The 21322-nt window shown below is 36.3% G+C and overlaps 1 protein-coding gene across 6 annotated transcripts in view; it reads right to left on the bottom strand.

Moving 5' to 3' along the window:
• The window catches only part of ELF1 (E74 like ETS transcription factor 1), a 105057-nt gene that overhangs the window by 41411 nt on the left and 42324 nt on the right, over positions 1–21322 (bottom strand). For 5 of the 6 annotated variants that reach the window (XM_033436701.2, XM_033436703.2, XM_004274547.4 and 2 more), the window contains one exon: positions 12552–12850. In XM_033436701.2, the coding sequence (XP_033292592.2) occupies positions 12552–12623 (72 nt within the window). In that variant the 5' untranslated portion in view covers positions 12624–12850. Of the gene's footprint in view, positions 1–12551; positions 12851–13454; positions 13498–21322 lie in introns of those variants that run through there. The other variant, XM_033436702.2, reaches the window with a different exon arrangement.

Raw genomic sequence — 21322 nt, forward strand, 5'->3', positions numbered from 1 at the left:
AGCTAAGAGACAATAAATATTACCTCATATAGTTAAAATATCCATCTTGAAATTAGCCTATTGTTCATGTGTGTATGCATATACTGTGCCAGTTTTTGGCATCAGTGTTATATTGGCTCTGTAAAAATGAATTAGGGAACTTCTCTCTCTGAACTGAAACTGTTTAAATGATTCACTAAAGTTTAAGATAACTCACCCACGGAAGTCTTTGGGCCTACCAGTTTTATGCTTATGGAGACTGTTCCCTGGCAATTTCCCCAGGTTTTGTTGTTGTTGTTACTAGTACATTTTCATTTTAAACAGAACACCAAACATTGATTACTAACATTCCGAAAACTTAAAAATACTTCAATGCACTAGCTAAAGCAGTATATAAAATCCCTACACAGTTCTGCATCATCTCTTAATAGAAATATAAACAAATCAAGTTCTGTCAAAAAAATTAATGAGGAAATAAACAGATAATAAGACAAACCATCTACTAACTGATATTCTAAAAGAATGTTATTAAAATAGGATGGGACTTCCCTGCTGGCGCAGCGGTTAAGAACCTGCCTGCCAATGCAGGGGACATGGGTTCGAGCCCTGGTCCGGGAAGATCCCACATGCCGCGGAGCAACTAATCCCGTGCGCCACAACTACTGAAGCCCGCACCCCTAGAGCTCATGCTCCACAAGAGAAGCCACCACAATGAGAAGCCCGTGCACCGCAACAAAGAGTAGCCCCCTCTCGCCGCAAACTAGAGAAAGCCCCCTCGCAGAAACAAAGACCCAACGCAGCCAAAAATAAATAAATAATTTTTTTTTTTTAAAAAGAATAGGAATCTAGATACCTTTAGTAAATAAGCCAGGTTATTTTGAACAATACTCTGGGTACCTTTGTAACCCTGCCCTAGGAATCTATTACAGGATTCTAATATAGTGCTTCTGTTATCCAGTAATAAATTCAAGATAATAGTTTACTACAGGAAATAGAAAGAATACTGTATTGCAGGTTGATTTGTGAGAATCAAAGAGTACGTGGAGAAGACTCTGTAAACTATAAACGGCTCTACAAAATGTTAGGCAGTGTTATTTTTACACTTTACTCAACAATACAGCAGGTAATGTTTTCTTGGCACACAGGTAAACATCCAAAGCAGCATCAAGGCACAAAATTTTAATACATGCTTCTGTCAGTCCCCTCAGTTCTCCAATATCCTACGTTTTCATGGGTTACGTACCTTTTATACCATGATGTAGATAAATATTATGTTACAGCCAGGGGCTTGGTATAAGGGAAAAATGATTCAAATTCCTGGTAATTAACATAGTCAAAGTCCTTCCTTAATCTGATTAAAAAGGAACTCATTACAATGTTGTATCCTCCAGTCTCTATTTTTGAGAGCTCCTCACTAAACAATAAAATAAAGTAAAAATAAAACGATATTCTTAATGTGGTGGCGATGGTGGTGGTGGTGATGATGAAAGCAGTTACTATGTTAAGCACTTCACATGGCTTATGCCAGTTAACCCACAACACTGTGCTGTTGTTTTGTTGCCACTGGTCAGCCAGAGGCAGAGCTGAAATCTGAACCCAGGCAATCTGACTCCAGAGTCCACAAGTACAGGATCCTACAGATAAATTATAGTCATAATAAAAGTTTCATCTCAGCTAAAGTGTGGGTTTAAAAATATATATATATATTTTTTGTTTGTTTGTTTTTGTTTTTTCTTAATGTACACTGTGTTAGAGCTACAGCTGAAAATTTTTGTTTTATTTCTGTTGACTCCAGTAGAGATGAGTGTTTCTGAAGAAGCCTTTTCTCTTGCACAGCACCATGAAAAACAGAAAGGTCTAAGTAAAATGGTCTTTTCTCCAGACTTCCCCAAGATAATGTCTGAAATTCCACTGTAAACCCCTGTGGAGTTGATTTAGCTAAGTCTAATCTCATTTTAGGTCTTTCATGACAATTGGCCTTCTTTAGTCTTTGCCCAGAGTTTTCTTTTTTCAGTCAGGATAAATTACAACTTGGCCATGCATCTCAAAAAAGTAAAATAATCACTGAAAACAATCTTAGTTTTTTTTACTAGAGTGCCCACTTTAAAAGCTTAATATATTGGGGTGTGTGTGTGTGTGTGTGTGTGTGTGTGTATCTGTGTGCGTGTGTGTGTGTGTGTGTGTGTGTGTGTGGCTAGCTAAGTATGAACAGAATCAATTACGAGGTTAAAAAAAAAAGGTAAATTTTAGGAGGTGTAGTAAATTTTAACCAGGTTCAAATGTTTACTTGCAAACTAACTAGGCAACATCACAACAGTCAGTACCAGACTGATAAATGTTTTAAACATGCAGATTCTGTATAACTCAAAGAATTTAAGTAAAATCATAATTAAAGAGGTAATTCCTACTTCTAAAAGATGAACTTTGACAAGAATCTTATATATGCACAACTCGTAGAATAAAATGAGCCAGGGCATTCGTGAATATAGGCAGTTTAGCTACAACAAAGCCTTTTCCAGAATCAAAAGTCACACTAGATGATCACAGACAATGACAGAAATTAGAGTCACTGTAAAAAATTGAACTCTAGATCAAACTACATCAAAATAAACTTAACATGCTACAATGTTAAAGGAGAGTGCTCCCCTACAGAATGAATCTCCCAGATTTTTAAAATCCTGAATGAAAAGTTTTGGCTTATTCTAGAAACAAGTCAGTCATTCTCAAGTATCAAAGAAAAAATAGGAAAACTTTAAGGAAAAAAAAGCGTGAATGTATTTGTCTATCTGGTATCCAAGTCATAAAAATTGCCTTCATTACCTCACTTATCCAAAACAACTGAGTGATGCAGAGTACACAGTGCAACACTACAAACCTTAACGCCTTTTCGTGATTTACCTCAGGTCATTAATACAGCAACTGCCACATTTATTGACTACTTCCTTTGCCCTATGCTCTTGCTAAATGTTTTACATAAACATTGACTGCTCATAACCTTGGGAAGTAACTTTCACTTTTGGTGGAGGAAATCAAAGCTCAGTGAAATTTAAAATCTTGTCTGAAATCATACAGCTAGTAAGCTATGGAGCCTCATCCCCAAGCTGATACACTTGATGCTACATCACAAAGACTCTTAATTGACAAGAGGTGGGAACACATGAAACAGATAAGCTCACAAACGTATCACCAAGTCATTACAATTCTTCTTTCCAAGAAAAGAATTGCCTAATATTGAGAATTTTGGTTATAACTGTGTTAAAAAAAAATTCTGCCTGTAGTCTTAACTTATTTAATATTAGGCATATTAGATTTATGAACATTATTAAGGGTATCACTTTGTTAAATTCACACTTTAACAAACCATTAACAGTTTTTTTCTTTTAATTTATCAGTTTTCTTTTTATTTCACTAAATCAAAGGACATTATCGTCATCAGTATTCTCTAAATAGTACTGAAGGTGACCATGGCTTTTAAAACAGGAAAGGCCAGTAACACAGTAACACCACCTGTATATATAGTGGCTTATCCTTTACGTGTTATGTGTTAAGTGAAACAGAATGAGGGCAAAAAAATGTCAAGATTACATAGCTAAACTGAGATACATCAAAGAGGTACTAATTTCCTTACTTAGCAAGGGTGCTCTAGGAGATGGAGTACTATCTGGGAGAACAGAGACTGCTAAGTCTATCCTCAAAAAAAACTGACCAACACAAACCTCACTGAAAAAATAGCTTCTCCAGAAAGGTATACAGAGTGGATAAATACAATGTGGTATTATCCATACAATGGAACATTATTCAATAACAAAAAGGAGGTACTTGTTCATGCTACAACCCTGAAAACCCTCTACTAAGTGAAAGAAGTCAGTCATAGGAGATAACATATTGTATGCCACTTGTAAGGAATGTCCAGAATAGGCAAATCCATAGAGGCAAAAAGTAGATTAGTGGTTGCTAATGGCTAGGAGTGGGGGAAAGAACAGGGCACGACCGCTAACGAGTAGAGGTTTCTTTTTGGGATAATTAAGATGTTTGAAAGCTGATTATGGTGATGGATGCCATTTATATACTAGATGTGTAATGAATTACACATTTTAAATAGGTGAATTATATGGCATATAAATTATATCTCAATAAAACTGTTATTTAGGAAATTCCCTGGCGGTCCTGTGGTTAGGACTTGGTGTTTTCACTGCTGAGAGCCCAGGTTCAATCCCTGGTCGGGGAACTAAGATTCCGAGTGCAGTGCGGCCAAAACAAATAAAAAATAAGAAGCAAAAACAAAACAAAACAAACTGTTGTTTTAAAAAAGAAATACACAGGTTTATCAGGCACGAAGACTGTCAACCTGTAACTACACTAACAAATTAACTACAATGAATAACATTTTCTTTTTGCTAACATAACAAATGCAAGTATAATAATTCTTCCACATTTCAAACTACTTTTTTACCACTTACACGTATTAGTGGCTGGAATTATCCAAATATAGTTGTTTAAGGCACAAGCTGGTTGCAATTCCCAGCTTTAGCATTTACAGGCAAGTTGCTCCCCTTCTCGGAACCTCACTTTACTCTTCTGTAAATTGAGAATTAGAATACCTATTTCATCAGGTTGTTGTAAGAATTAACTAGGACAATCCCTGTAAAGCACAAAGTACGCAGAACAAAATGCTAAGTAAACGTCAGTTACTAAAATTCAGCACTGAATGTTTCTGGTGCCAGACCAGTCCATGTCCTACCCTATGCAATGATCTCATTCATATTCATTTTTAAGACGTTGTCATGGAGCCTCTGTGTGATGGCTGGGGGACACTTAGAGGACGACTCTGCAAAAGAGAGTGATAGTAAGTTCCTGCTCCCCTCACCAACTCTTCTTCCTTAACAACCATCAGCTTCCTTGCTGCCGGTAGTCGGCAGGGAGATAAGCCAGGCCAAACTCTAGGCCACAGGCAGGGTTGGCCCTTCATATAACCTGAAGAGGGCCTTAGGCCTTATGCAAAGTCAGACTTTTCCCAAAGATAATAAGGCTTGTAATGGGGGCTCTATAGCATAACTCCTTTCATGAAGGCTTTTCCAAATGTACAGAAAAGAAACAAGCAATCTCTGTATGTTAGTTTCACAGATGGTCAAACTTTTAATGGGTCTGATAAATCTGACCTGGCAAGATTAAGAATGAGGACAACAGGAACAGATAGACTGGTCAATATAATCTGGAACTGTATGTAAATAACAGAGGCTCTACCATGTCCACGCACAGGTTAGTAGCATCATTCCAACTTCCTGTCTCCACAACACTGGTGCTGTTACACACAGAATACTGTCAACACATTCCTTCTACTCTAAGGTACACTAACTCCCTGGCCTAACAGAATTTTACCATTTCAGCTAAAAAATGGTAGGTTGATGTGATCTATATTTTCTCAGTCTACAAAATACAACCTCGTTCTCAAGATACAACCATGTCAAAAACTTCCTCTCTACAACTTGAACGAGTCTCCCAAGAAACATGAAAACTCTAAATGGATATTTACTTACTGATAATTTCAATAACAAATCTTAAGTTATTTGAGGTAGTTTTCACTAAACACATTTAACACAATAGTTCTAAATACATTTTCAAGAAAAAAACTCCATGAATATTTGTTTCTGGCCTTGGAATTGCGGTGACATGCCATACTGCCCATGCACTAAGTGAGAATGTGGACACACAGGTCCCAGAAAAAAAAAGTACTGTAGTCAAGAGAGTTGTGGGGCAGGATATCACCTCTCATTCAAAGGCCTTCTGATGGAATGGGAGAAAATATTGGCAAATGAAGCAACTGACAAAGGATTAATCTCCAAAATTTACAAGCAGCTCATGCAGCTCAATATCAAAAAAACCAAACAACCCAATCCAAAAATGGGCAGAAGACCTAAATAGACATTTCATCAAAGAAGGTATACAGATTGCCAACAAACACATGAAAGAATGCTCAACGTCATTAATCGTTAGAGAAATGCAAATCAAAACTACAATGTGGTATCACCTCACACCAGTCAGAATGGGCATCATCAAAAAATCTACAAACAATAAATGCTGGAGAGCGTGTGGAGAAAAGGGAACCCTCTTACACTGTTGGTGGGAATGTAAATTGATACAGCCACTATGGAGAACAGTATGGAGGTTCCTTAAAAAACTAAAAATAGAACTACCATATGACCCAGCAATCCCACTACTGGGCATATACCCTGAGAAAACCATAATTCAAAAAGAGTCATGTACCACAATGTTCACTGCAGCTCTATTTACAACAGCCAGGACATGGAAGCAACCTAAGTGTCTGTCGACAGATGAATGGATAAAGAAGATGTGGCACATATATACAATGGAATACTACTCAGCCATAAAAGGGAACAAACTGAGTTATTTTTAGTGAGGTGGATGGACCTATATGGGGAAAAAAAAAAAAAGTGGTCATGAAGAACCTAGGGGCAAGACAGGAATAAAGACGCAGACCTACTAGAGAATGGACTTGAGGACACGGGGAGGGGGAAGGGTAAACTGGGACAAAGTGAGAGAGTGGCATGTACATATACACACTACCAAAAGTAAAATCGATAGCTAGTGAGAAGCAGCCGCATAGCACAGGAGATCAGCTCAGTGCTTTGTGACCACCTGGAGGGGTGGGATAGGGAGGGTGGGAGGGAGGGAGACGAAAGAGGGAAGAGATATGGGGATATATGTATATGTATAGCTGTTTCACTTTGTTATAAAGCAGAAACTAACACACCTTTGTAAAGCAATTATACTCCAATAAAGATGTTAACAAAACAAAAGCAAAACAAACAAACCAAAAGAAAGGCCTTCTGATGTAGTAAGGGCCATAACTGAACAGATATAGATCCCACACCATTTTACCAGCAAGATTAAGAGAAGGAAGAAGAAACTTTAAGAGGATTCAACCAATAAATATATGATAAATTATGTTAAAGGCATGGGGAATATTAAGGGGGGGAGGCAACCCTTTCTTCAAGTAGTTCAGCATTTATCTGGGAAATTAATAATGTATATATAAAAATTTAACGGGCAAATGTATATAATGACATTAAGTCATGTAGGAATAACAGGATAAAGTTGTTAATTCCTGAAGGGATGATTTTAGGATAAGTTCCTGGAATAAGTAGGTTTTGTCCTAAAATCTTGAAAGATGATTAGAACTTAAACAGGTAACAGGTATGAATGTGGAAGATCAAACAGTGGGGAAGCAGAAAAGCATTTGGGAAAATCATACAGTAGGCTGGCAAAACTAATGTAGTACAAGAAAGAAAAGAGCATGAAACAGTCACACTATGAAAAGCTTCTAACCGTAAGTTAAGGTGTTTAGTTTGATTATACAGTCAGGAGAAATACATCAAAACTTCTGGTACAGTCCACTGTTCTGAAACACTTCCTCTTCTTCATCTGTCAGATAAACTGGATCTTCCTTCAAGGTCCAGTTCAAATGTAATTTCCATGGTGAAGCTTTCCCAAAGTTGCAGTGCCGTCAAAGGCTCCTTTCTCTGTATCCACAGCACTCTGTGCTGACCTCTGTTACACTGGGTAGTGATTGCCAAACACTGAATGAGAATTAACGGGCAGCTTGGTGAAAAGACAGCAGTTTACACTTTAGCTTCTAGGAATCAGCAGAGTGAGCCAATTTACACCCTAAGAACGAAAGTCATAAGACCACCTCCTTACATTGGGACGGGATTCTATAAAAATATTTTTTTTACTTTCCCTAGCATGTCACCAAGGTTCTCCCTAGTGAGCTAAGTCCGTTAAGCACAAATAACTATGATTTGCTAAGTTCTACTTTTAGAACCAACAACTGAAAAAACATATAGTGTAATGATATACCAAAATTATAAAAAGCAGTAAACTAACAGCTGTTTTTCACTCAATTAACTTCTGGAATATTTGAGCATATAGTCAAGTTTCCTTCTCTTTAGATACTTAGGTCCACAACCTTCAGCTTTCTTTTTATCTCATACATTCACCAGACAAACATACCTGTTCAATAAGGTCAAACCAAGGCACTTTCAAAAAAAAGTATACTGTAATTCAATACCGACAGTGTTGCTCTCCCACAGAAGTACCTCGCTCTCACCTACAAATAGGCCCAGTTTGGAATGGATAGCAAGAACAGACTTCTAAATGGCTTGTCAGAAATAACAATATTGATATTTCTTTTCCAACACCCCTTTCCTCATTCCTGCCTAAAGTTCTTCCAAGCAATTCTGAAAAGAGTACGAATTGATATAAGGGAAAATGATCAAGGTGGTGGAAACCACACATTAATGGTGTCAGTTTCTTTAGACAACTACATTAATAACCACAGACCATAACTAAAAACAGGAAATACATTCTAATCTGATACCTTCAAACAGTGATTTTATAAAGACCAACCAATTAAACCAATATAGGATCATAAAACAGAACAAATTATTTTAAAGATACAAATACTTCTTAACTTTGAAAAGTCAAAATCCCAACAGAGTTATGTAACTTAACAAGTCAGTTCTAAAATTCATTCAAAACTCTATCCCAATTTTGGAGGGGGGAAGAATATCTTTATCAGATATCAAATCTATGAAGTGATACTAATGAAAGCAATGTGAGATTGGCACAATACAAAACAGGTAAATGGAATAAAATACACTAGGGCAAGTTCAAAACTAAAGTCTATACATATGGTTATTTAGTATACAACAGAGGCAGCAGCCTAAATGTGGAAATCATAAAACACTCAATAAATGGTGAAGGGCCAATATCCCCATTTGTGGGAGAGGAGAGTCATCAGATCCCTATACCTCACATCCTACAAAAGTAGATTTCAGGGCTTCCCTGGTGGTGCAGTGGTTAAGAATCCACCTGCCAATGCAGGGGACACAGGTTCGAGCCCTGGTCCGGGAAGATCCTACATGCCGCGGAGCAACTAAGCCCATACTCTACAATTACTGAGCCTGCGCTCTAGAGCCCGCGCTCTAGAGCCCGTGAGCCACAACTACTGAAGCCCACTAGCCTAGAGCCTGTGCTCTGCAACAAGAAAAGCCACCACAGTGAGAAGCCCACACACCACAACCAAGAGGAGCCCCCGCTCGCCACAACTAGAGAAAGCCCACGCACAGCAACGAAGACCCAACACAACCAAAAATAAATAAAATAAATTAATTTTATTTAAAAAAAAGTAGATTTCATATGGACTAAGGAGTTAAACCTATAAAATATACTAGAAGAAAATATAGGAGAATATTTAATAGTTTTAGGGGTAAGAAAAGCTTTCCTAAACGAAAATCACCAAAAAAACTGGTAAATTTTATGACATAAATATTTAAAATTTCTATAGGGCACAAGATATCATATTGTTAAAAGACAGTACCAGATTGGGACAAAATATCTGCATCACATGTCATAAAAAGAGAGTTAACCATTAACTGTACAGTGAATTAGAAGACAATGACACTGATGTAAATTTATAATATATAAAGAACTACCAGGCAAAAGGATATTATTAATTCAAAGAAAATTCAAATCAACAATAAATAAAGCTAATGGAACAATCCCACAACCTCAATACTAGTAGTCAAGAAAATGCAAATTAAATGGTAAAATGTAATTTTTTTTAATGTAATTTTTTTCACCCAAAAGACTGAACAAAAAAAGGATTTCTGTTAGTGACGGTTTGAGAAATATACTGTTAGTGGTAGTAGAAACTGATACAGTTTTTTGAATATACTTTTAGTAAACTCAGTAATTCTACTTTTAAAAATTTACTACAGAAATAGTCATACAAGTGTACAAAGATACACTACAAACTTCATGCGCGTGCACGTGAAGTTATAAAATGACAGTGCTCAGTAAATATTACTATGTGCCAGGCACAGTTCTAAGAACTTTATATACATCAACACATTTAATTGTCACAACCCTAACTACAATATCAAGTCTGTTATTATGATCCCTGTTTTGCAGGTAAGGAAACTAAGACACAGGGAGGTTAAGTAACTTGCCCAAGGTCACAGAGATAATAAGTAGTGGAGCAAAGATTCAAATCCAGGTGCTCTGACTCCAATATCTGAGCTCTTAACCATTATAGGTCTATTGCCTCCCAAACAAGGATATTCATTTATAATATATTAGCAAACTAGTGGGAATAGCCAATTGCCCATGATCAAATACTGGTAAAATAAATTATAATCCATCCACCATGTAGAAAAATAAATGATGCAGAGCCGGCATACAAACACACAAATATTTATAATACATTAAGTGAAAATAAGTCACAAAAAAGATATTACATTCTTTCATTTGTATCTTAAAAACAACCTGTGTATATAGGTTGGTACGTATGTATATTGTTCTTTTGTTTAGGCCTTGGTCCAAAAAATTACACATCAAATAGTCAATACTGGTATCTTCTGGGGAGAACAGGATTAGGGACAGTAAGTGAAAAGAGACTCTCACGATTTACTTTCTTTTTCTATTAGATGACTTGTTTTATAATTGGCATGCTATGACTTTTATACCAAAAACAAATTTAAGGAAACAAAAAACAACAAAGTAGAGCTACATCTACTTAATAGATAAGATGCTAATAAATCTGACACTACTGGATCTACCCCTGCAAGCATCAAGTTAAGTTTGCTGTGCTCATGGCCACAGATGGAAAAACCCTAAACCTGGCCAACTGATTATAATATAGTACAATCAGCATACATCATGGCAAGAGTATTCAACATCATTAGTGAGAGTCAAACTGCTTGGGTTCAAGCTGTAGCTCCAATATTTACCAACTGTATGTATGACTTCGGGTAAGTCACGCAACCTATCTATTCTCTCAATTTCCTCATTGTAAAATAGGGATGATAGTATTTGCCCTATGTTTCACATTTGTTAAGTCCTTATAATAATATCTGAAAAAACTAATACATATTCATTTTGTTAGATAAAAGATAAATAACTTTTTATAAATAAATAAATAGATAGATAAATAAATAAGAAAAAATATATACGTGCATTGTGATGTTAATGCATCTCCCTATCCAAAGTCATTAATAACCTCTCCAAGTTAAACTAAGTACATCACAGATGGTAAGGGTAGGTACTGTCTTGGAAAACTTATTCTAAGCCTATATAGATACATGTATGAATGCTGCACCATGATGTAAAACGTATTTCTTATGGTTAAAGAGTGTCAAAGCCAGTGCACTGGAAGCATATACCAGTGAGCGGCTTAGAGCTCTGTCCCCTGTGGCCACATCCCAAGAACAAACCTCACCACATCTTTCATCTTCGAGGGCTGCACAGTAAACACACAGTTTTCAAACCTTAACGTATACAGAAACATACTGTTTTAAAACAAATTCAAAACACTTTCTCCTTCTAAAATGTCTTTTCTATTGTCCCTAGATTAAATCCATAAACTATTTTTAATTGGGATGCAATCTTCTCCCTCACACTTTTTTCCTCCCTAGCCAAAGCGCACCTTGATTTTACAGCACCTTAATCGAAATTCTCACCGTTTGTAGGTTTATTTATAAATGTTTTATTCTGTCTCTTCACTCAACAGTACAATACAAAGAACTAAGAAATTACAATACCCTGCCAAAAGTAAGAATCACCTAGAATAAAAGCATGATACATTATAATTGGCCTATTAAAGTTAGATATTTAGGATTAGGCTTACTTCAATATTCAAATCAACTTTATTAGACATTATTTTAAGTCTACTAGCCCTCAAAATATTTTTCCCAGTACAATGGATCTTTCTAACACATGATTTCTCTCACATCACGTCTTACATTCCCAAATAACCTGTTCAAAATGAAGTAAATTATCAAGTCCCAAGAACCTCTAGTGGGGAGGGAGGAGACCAGAATTAAGTCAGTCCTTTTCTCATTATCTCTTGGATCTTTCTTACACTCTAGAAATAGTAATTTACACATCTTGTATAAATTCAATAAAAGAAAGCCAATTTAGAAATTCTTCAGTTCAATCCCTTCATTCAGCAGATGATGAAATCAGGATCTAGAGAAGTTAAATAACTTCCTCAGAGTCACATGCTTTGGACTGAAATGATGTCTGATAATGAGACTGCTAACATCTTTCCATCCCCTTGAAGGAATAGTCCAGGATTATACATCTTAATTAACCACATATATTAAAACTGTGTAATTGCAAGCAACTATTACAATCACCAGTCCTAAGAAAAATTTACATGTCTTGTCAGTATGTCATCTAGAACTTTTCAAAGTACTCTGAAATAATTACTTAAGGTATTTCCTGTTAAGTCTCATTTTACAGAAAAACAAGCTAACCCCAAAAGTATTATATCCTTGTTACCACATCAAAGCTAAGGATAAGATTCTTTCTTAATGAATTAACTAGTACTTAACACATAAAATCACATTACCTCCACATTTTTAATATCTAAATTTTTACATTAATAAAGTTTCTCCTACTGTCTTTTAAAGGAAATAATTTTGAGACAAATAGAAAAAGTAAAATAATAAATTTATTAAAATCCGATTTTCTCTAAGTCTCATTCATACCTGTTGTTCATCCTCCATGACGTTACTAGCAAATTCAAATACTAGGTCGTTCTGTTGGACAACAGCAGCCATAATAAAGCATTCCCCTTAGATCCACATGAGAAAAATTCCAAACAGGTTCAAGTACCAGGCAGCAGAGTCCAGTGACCAATTTGTGTAAATAACCCAAGCTAAGTCTGTGAAGTTACTGTATACCAGGTTTTCTTTAAGGAAGGTGCTTCAAATTTTCTTGGTTCACTGGGATTTTACTTAAATTGAGGCAATTTTTCTGAAATTCTTCTTCTCTAGAACTTCTTGACCTGAAAAACATAAGTTAGTTATGAGAAAGCAATCATACTATTTTGAATATAACAGTTAATACAGACAGCAATGTCTCCAGAGCATTTTTTTGTTAATGTTTTTAAACAAAACCAACATGACTAGTGAATACAGGGTTGTTGTTTTTTTAAAAAAAAACTAGACATATATTTTCTTTTAAGATTTCATTCCTGCTAAGATAAGATCACCTCTCAATACTGAAAATTGAAGCCATTCTCCCCCCACCCGAACCCCCATTAAACTACAAAGTACTATTTATTAAAAAAAAAAAAAAATCTACCCAGCCATAACTAGGTTTTTGTAATTGCAATAAAGCATATATAAACAATTTCCTTCTTTCTACTAACCTAGCAAACCACACACATAGGAATTCCTACTCCATGAGTAATTTCATAACATATATTTTTGCCTTAATAGAAACATTCAGACAGTATCCTTGTTAGGCCTAATATATATAAGGATTTAAAATCTGTCTAATACATTTAAAGTTTAATAGTACTATTTTAAAAGCTTTTAAAAATAAGCAGAAATAAAGCTCACTCTTTCTGTTCTTTAAAAAGGTTTCTGATAAGTAGAATGCTTTACCATGCTTAAGCCTGTCTTCGGTGGCTTCTTTTTTAATGCACTGAAATGTATCCTTATCTCTAGCACAGGCTTGCAAGCAACAGGAAGGAAACAGCACTTGACCACGTCATGGCAAATTAGAACATGCAAAGAAGTGCACTTTACAATAGAAAAACAGAAACGCAACTTAAGAGTGAAAACAATTTCGCAGCAGAGGGAGAAAAACTTTAAAGAGTGCCTGCCAAAGATGTTTGCATATTTAACAATATATTTTTTTAAAGTTACCACTACTAACAAAAGTAAAGGGAAATTAAAAGTTTATCACAATTTTATTAAATATTGCTTCATACGGTTATGGCCATAAATATGACATGAAAAGACAAAGACATAAAAATAAGCACATTAAATAACATCTAGTTCTTTGAAACAGCATTTACAATTTTAATTTTAAAGAGACAAGTTCAGGAATGAAGCTGATCTCGTGAAATCAGTTTCCCTGAAAACTTAAATCCAGCCAGTATGTGCTAGCTAAATCACATACTCATTTTCCTAATTTCAGTAAAGCCAATTTCGTATATATTGCAGACTCTAAGGGGTCATCATGGATGACTGTGGTTTCCCTAACAGGAAATCAAAAAAAAAAGTTAAGAATTCAATTCAATTCAATATTTCTACTCACTAAATTCTAACCCAGCAGTTTCCCACACCCACTCCATCTCTTTTAATAAAGACTTCAACTCCAACACTGGGAAAGTATTTTTAGCACTACTATTTAGGTAGTTTTTGAGTACTGTACCATGTCTGGTGCGGGGGAAAGTACTTTGACCAAAATTCATCAGACAGACATAGAAACATAAAACATACATACAATATTTTCCTTTAAACTCTCACCCAATTCTTCTGTACTAGGCTTTCCTTCTTAGGTCCTCCACACAAACTACATTCATTCTTACCTCCATTTTCAACTTCTACTATTCCCCATTCCTGGAATTCCCCTCCCACTTCTCAGTACCCATTCCCATCTTCTCTATCTTTCAATGCTCAAGTCCCATTTCTTTCACAGAGCCTCCCAACCTCTATGCCTTGACATACATGGGCCTTCAAAAATACAGTACTTATTGCCCCTACCACCAAATTAGCACTAACTGTACACTGTCTCACACTTGAAAATTATGTCCCCCTAATTCAACTGAGTACATGTTTCAGTATCTATTATTTGCAAAGCTATGTACCAGGCACCAAAATAATTACAGCAAAATTTCTCTGGGTAAATAACCATTGTCTAAAGTTTCTTCTGTACCTACCAAACCTCTGCGGTTTGGTAATAATAATAAAAAGGATTATATTAATGATAATAATATAATACTAATAATAAAAAGGATAATATTGACAGATATTGTTTTGAAAATCTATCACAGATATTTACGCTCTATGTATGTTCTTTGAAAGAATTACTGTAGTACTTTTGATAAGACGGAAATCATTATTCTAAACTTAAAGAACCACAGTAAGAAAGTATAACCAGAATCAAGGGATGTTTCCTGATAGGAAAATTTCTCTGTAAAAGGTTAGATTCCAAAAGACTATTCCAAAATCCATTTATTCATAAATACAAAGGTGACACTGTCCCAATGACCAGTGTGAACACATCTGTGTAAAGTTTCACTTTCTTTTCCATTGCAGTCACAAACCTTTTCTTACTAGCACTTCCACAGTGCTACTGTTCTTTAATAAATGTTTTTTTTTAGTCTCAAAAATAAGGACAAGCAATCAACATACCTACATCTTACAGTACACACTAGGAACCAACAGTAATCAACCGAAACTGAAATGACAGCCCATGATCACTAAGCCTTTGTTAGGATAGGAAGAGATACCTTCACTCTGTTCATTTCTATATAGAAGTTCATAAACTGAAAATGTGTAAGTAAAGGAAAGCTCCTCCATTATTTTATTGGCTTCATTAGTCCTCTGACCCTCTGTCTTCTTTCACTCTATTCCACTGCTCTTCCTCTTCTCTGAGTAGTTATACAGCCTACGGCACCAAGGTGGTTCTTGGGAAGAATTTTTCTAATTCCTGATCCAGAGGTACCACCCATACATATTAGAGGTACTTAAGTAACACAGCCTCAGTGTATTAAAATTTTTTCAGCAAGAGATGAGACTGGACACCTAGATCAATGATTCAATTTTTCATGAGTAAACTGAGTTCTGTGTCCAGGGTCTCACAATCTGAAAGCATTAACAGAATTATAACTAGAATCTTCATCTCCTCAATCAGGACTCTGTCCATGACTACAATACACAGCCTCTAAATCTACCCAAATCCTTTATGCTGTAATAGTTCAGAACACAGGTTTCTTTTTCTTTTTAAGGTTTTTTTCTTATTATTTATTTATTTAGGCCGCACCGTGCAGCTTGCGGGATCTTAGTTCCCCGGCCAGGGATGGAAATCGTGTCCCCTGCAGTGGAAGCACGGAGTCTTAACCACTGAACTGCCATGCTAGGGAATTCCCTAGAACACAGGTTTCTAAGTAAATACATATATCAAATTAGAAAAAACAAACTTCCTTCTCTAGTTCAGCTCCCGATGTCCAAATCCACTCACTAAACTGTCTACTGGATAAGTCCGTGTCAGTGCTCCTCACAGTCAACGTGTCTACAACATGTCCAAAACTAAACTTATCATTTTACTCCTCAAATCTGCTCTAGTGTGGAAAAAACATGGGTACTCAGCGTAAAGTAGAGGCCTTTTTTCTACTCTAACAAAATTATAAGGTCTTCAGGAAATTTAAAAATTGGTTGAATTACTAACCATTAGCTATATGTATTATATTCAGGAACACTTTGCTGTATTAATAGTTCCCAAACATATTTCATTTTCAAAGTGTCACTTAGTCTTTATAAAATAACAAGTAAAAAGTGAAAACTATTAATTCAACACAAAGACACAGACAGTTAACTTACTTCACAGTTTTGTGCAGTCATCCAGTTGGGAATCCACCAAATAATAAAAACTCCCCAAGCTGGCTGTCATATCTTTCAACTCGGTAAGGACCGTATTCTTATTCTTCAAGGAGACATGCCAAAGGAATGTCTCATCAATGAGGTCCTCACCGCTTATTGCCAAACTAAGCTTCAAATTTAAGGTAAAGTAGTAGCTCAAGCAAAATGGTTAGGAGCACAGGCTCTGGAATCAGACCACTTGGGTTTGAATCTTCTGCACTGTGACTTTGGACAAGTTACTTACTTAGTGTCAATCTCTTCTTTCTGCAAAATAGGTATAAGCCACAGTTTTCTCATTCTGTAAAATGGGCCTAACAACACCAACATCTAGAGTTTCTGTGAAGATGAGATGCGAATGTATGTGCAGAATGCTTGGCATATAAATTTTACTCAATAAACATTAGCTTCATTATAATCTATGTACAGTGCAAGAGATATATAACACATGCTTGCCAGATAACAAATTATTCCTTAAGTCTCATTTCCATACTCCCTAGGAGTCTCCTTTACCACAGCTATTTGCTAGACTCCAACAAAGAACACTATAGCCCCATTATCAACAAAAGTATAATTCTACTCCAGTGCCTAAAAATTTGGCACCTGTTTGATAAATCCAGTTGCTTCAAGGTTAGGACCACACCCTGTCTGGCAAGGCTCCCTTAACACAGAGTTCCATTATGTCCCTAATCCAAACAAAATGAATTTACTGATTGTAAATACAAAACCCTTAGCCACATTACTGGCTACTACAACCAACTCAATGGTTAATTGTTATATAACTTATTATAAAAGATTTCAGGTATTATAAACATATGATAGTCAAAATCAGTTTTTAATACTTTTCACACTTGCCTTCTAATCCCTAATTGAGTGCAAATTTAAGTTCCCTTCAAAAGGGCTTTAAACACAAGGGTCTATAAACCCATTAATTCATAATGATACTTTTAAATAATCACTGCCAACCTTTGGAAGTTATTAGGCTACCAACTCATTACGCTCAATATGAAAACTGACAAAGGGAACCAATCAAATAAAAGAGGAACAAGTTTTTAGATTAGACAGTTCTGGCCCAAAGAAGGTAAAATACACCAACTTAGAGCAATTGGGTGGTTGAATGACTACCTTTAATTTGAATGACTATCTCTAATAAAGTATTCAGACTGTGTGTGTGTGTATGTGTGTGTGTGTTTGTGTATTTCTAAGGTGGGGAGCATCTAAAGAACTGGAACTAGGTAGCAACCCCAGATGCCAAGTACCTGAACGGAAAGTATTTTTATATGAAGTGGTAACCTGATAAACCACCCTTTTCAGCATACAGATACACCCATCGTAAGAACAGGAAGTATATTGGAAAAACCATGAAACTAGAAGAAATACAATAAAAACTAAAGAAAATAGAGCACGAAACGTGAGAGAAGAGAAGCTATTCAAGTTAGAAATGAGAAGCAAGCAATAAATCCATAAACTGTAATGAATGGAATTCTTCCGTAACAGACCATAGTTAGGCCTTTCCAGTTGTTTTCTAGTATGGTAGAATGCTTTATATTAGCTCCCAGCAGAAATGAAAATAATAAATCAGTGGTAACAAGATAAATTCTATACAATCTTCCAAGGGTCTGCCCATTCTCAATCTGAAAAGTGTGGAATTATACACTTTTAGAACTAAAAAAGATGTAAGGATTACCTAGGACAATGCATTTGTTGAACAGTTAGAGAATTTGGGCCTAGCCCAGTCTGACTTGTCCAAGGTCACACAGACAGTTAATGACAAAGAAAGCAACAATTCTCTATTTTTCCCCAATTCCCAGCCCAATTCTCTACATTAATAGAACTTCATTAGTATTTTTCATTAGTAGAATATCTGGACAAATAAGAAATCCCTTACACACATTTGCTACCTGGTAAATCATTTTCCACATTTTTATGTGGAATAACTGAAAAAGAGGAGTTTCTAGATTTTTCTATTATTGCTTTAAATCTTAAAATTTTACTATTGTTGTTCGTTTCCAAGTTCTATCATATCACACTATCTTGCTTTACCTTTCACTCAGCCTAAAAAAGTGAAAAGGAAACATCAGTAAGCCTTTTTATAAAGCTACCACAATAACTCATTAAAATACTTTAAAATAAATTTTATTGACATTTTTCTTGCTAGTTCTTTGAATACACTATTGCTATCGCACTAAAAACTTGTAGATAAGAAAAAAACATAATAAACACATCAAAATGTAGTTACAGTTAAGTAACCAGACTTTAACCTCCCCCAACAAGGGTAGACCCTCAGTTTCTACTGAATAAGGAAACAAACAAACAAAAAAAGACACTAATTGTAAAATAAATCTCACTGCATAGCACTCTCTAAATCATGTACTCTATACACAAAATAGAAGAGGAAAAAATACAAGTAAATGTCACAGAGGAGCAAATCATTCCCTACTGCTTTCAGGGTTCTCTTAATTCAAAAAGAAAATGTTTCTATACTACCACCTTTAACTCATTTCAAATATTCAAGGAATTCAAGAAAATGTAGAAAAAGTTTAAAAATATGTTCTTGGAATCATATAAGTACCATATATATAACCATCTGTATCTTTTAAGTAGCTCCGCTGCTTTAGGCATCTTTCATTGAAACTGAGGGGGAGGGCAGGGGAAGTGAAGTACTTAGATCTTTTTCAAAAGTATATTTTTATTTCCATGTGAATGAAACACAAATTGATGTTTTTTGTATTCTGGTGATATATGCAAAGCCAAAGCAGGCCTTGGAAACCTGAATAAGCTCACCTTAGCTTCAACCATGTTAAAGTGAAACAACAACAACAAAAACCCCACAAAGTCAATATGATCAAGGGAACAGGCTGACTTCTCTATGCTTGGCCTTTTTGCTGACACCCCAGAACAGTTCCAGTACTCAGAGGACAGGCTGCAATTACTCACTCCCCAGACCTGAAAGGCCGGTTCTTTCACATTGTTCTCCACTTCCCATCATTGGCCACTTGGGCCTACCTGGTGTCACATTACACTCAGGCAGCATTTGTAGCACCTTGCAAAACCATATCACATACCTAGACCTGTTCTTACCTGTGGTCTCAAGATTAACCCTTTTTCTGAGCATGTTCTGAAAACAAGAGAATTTAAAACCAAAAAGAAATACCCAACAGTAATCAGATAGTCTTTTAACCTTGGTCATGAAAAAAAAAAATTTACTTTCCCCAAGTGGCTGAAAGTGATAATTGTCAAAAATGTCATTTATTGGTGTTTTTATTATGCAAATAAACTGACTGAAGGAACTTTCTTTCCTCCAGCAAGCAAAATCTAAACTCCGACAAAACACATCTAGCTCGGGAACACAAATATGCTGAAATGTGCTTATCAGCAAGACCTGATCAGGCAGTTAACATTTTTCTTTCTGTAACAAACAAGAATCAGCTCACAAGAAAACTGTTTCATTTCTGTGGTTGTTTATTCCCCTGTTTAATATTATCATCAGAGAAAAGATACGCTCTAGTCCAATGGTTCCCTCACCTGAGAATATGGCAGATTCCCATCAATAACAGTGTTTCCTTCTGGCCCAAAGTGAAGGGGAAAAGCCAGGGATGTTGCTGTGAAGTCCCACAGGAGATTTTGCTACAGGACACAGCTCCTGCCATCTCTAACTCCCACACTGCACAATACTCTTCTAGAAGAGACTGTTACTCTGTCATGAGAAGTTTCACTCTTAGGAAGAGACACACCATCAGGTGAAAACAAAATCAAAGGTTACATGAAAAGCTTAACGGCCACAGATTGTATTTTTAGGTGATAGGAGCTCTGTGTTCAATTGATGGGTCATTACTACCTTTACTCTAGCTCCCCTTGTGGTTCTTCACCCTGCAATAGGAGTAATTAACCAAAAATGAAAATATGATCAACTTACTTCTCTACTTGAAACTAATCAACGCAACACTGTAAATCAAGTATACTTCAATTTAAAAAAAAAAAAAAGGGACTTCCCTGGTGACGCAGTGGTTAAGAATCCGCCTGCTAATGCAGGGGACACGGGCTCAAGCCCTGGTCCGGGAAGATCCCACATGCTGCGGAGCAACTAAGCCGTGTGCCACAACTATGGAGCCTGTGCTCTAGAGCCCGCAAGCCACAACTACTGAGCCCACGTGCCACAACTACTGAAGCCCGCGCGCCTAGAGCCCATGCTCCGCAACAAGAGAAGCCACCACAATAAGAAGCCCACGCACTGCAACGAAGAGTAGCCCCCATGTACCACAACTAGAGAAAGCCCGCGTGCAGCAACAAAGACACAACGCTGCCAAAAATAATTAATTAATTAATTAATTAAAAAAAACTAAGCAGTGGCTTCCACTGCCTATAAGAAAAACTTCAAATTCATTAACAGGGCTGAAGTGGCTCTTCATGATGTCCCAAAAGGTATGAGAAAAATGCAGCCAGTCAGATTTGTAAAAACGGGGTATCTGATCACCTGCACCAGAAGACTGACTGGGAATGTTCACGGACCAAGTTTAAAAAGGACACCTCTGTCACAATTTTTTTACTTCTCTTCACTCCCATCTCAAAAATAGGTATACCAGCATTTCCGCATTTTATAGTCTCTCATGGCCCCCTGACCCCACCCCCGAATTAAAGAAGCCCAAGTCGGCCCTGCCCCAATTCCCCCCAGCACCCTGTACGTACTACCCTTTCCCAGGCTTCATCTGTGCTGAATGATAGGCTCAATCCAGATCTCTCCACATCTTCTTGGGTGATCATAACCTTTTATACCTGTGGCATTTTAGCGGCCTCTTCCAAGTCACAGTGGGACCAGACTTAAGGATATAAACTCTAGAGATGCAAAGCATTTTCACCTTTTCCCAAGTCACCAACAAGTTTGATGG

The sequence above is a fragment of the Orcinus orca genome, chromosome 18 (assembly GCF_937001465.1).
Source record: "Orcinus orca chromosome 18, mOrcOrc1.1, whole genome shotgun sequence".
Taxonomy (NCBI): Eukaryota; Metazoa; Chordata; class Mammalia; order Artiodactyla; family Delphinidae; genus Orcinus; species Orcinus orca.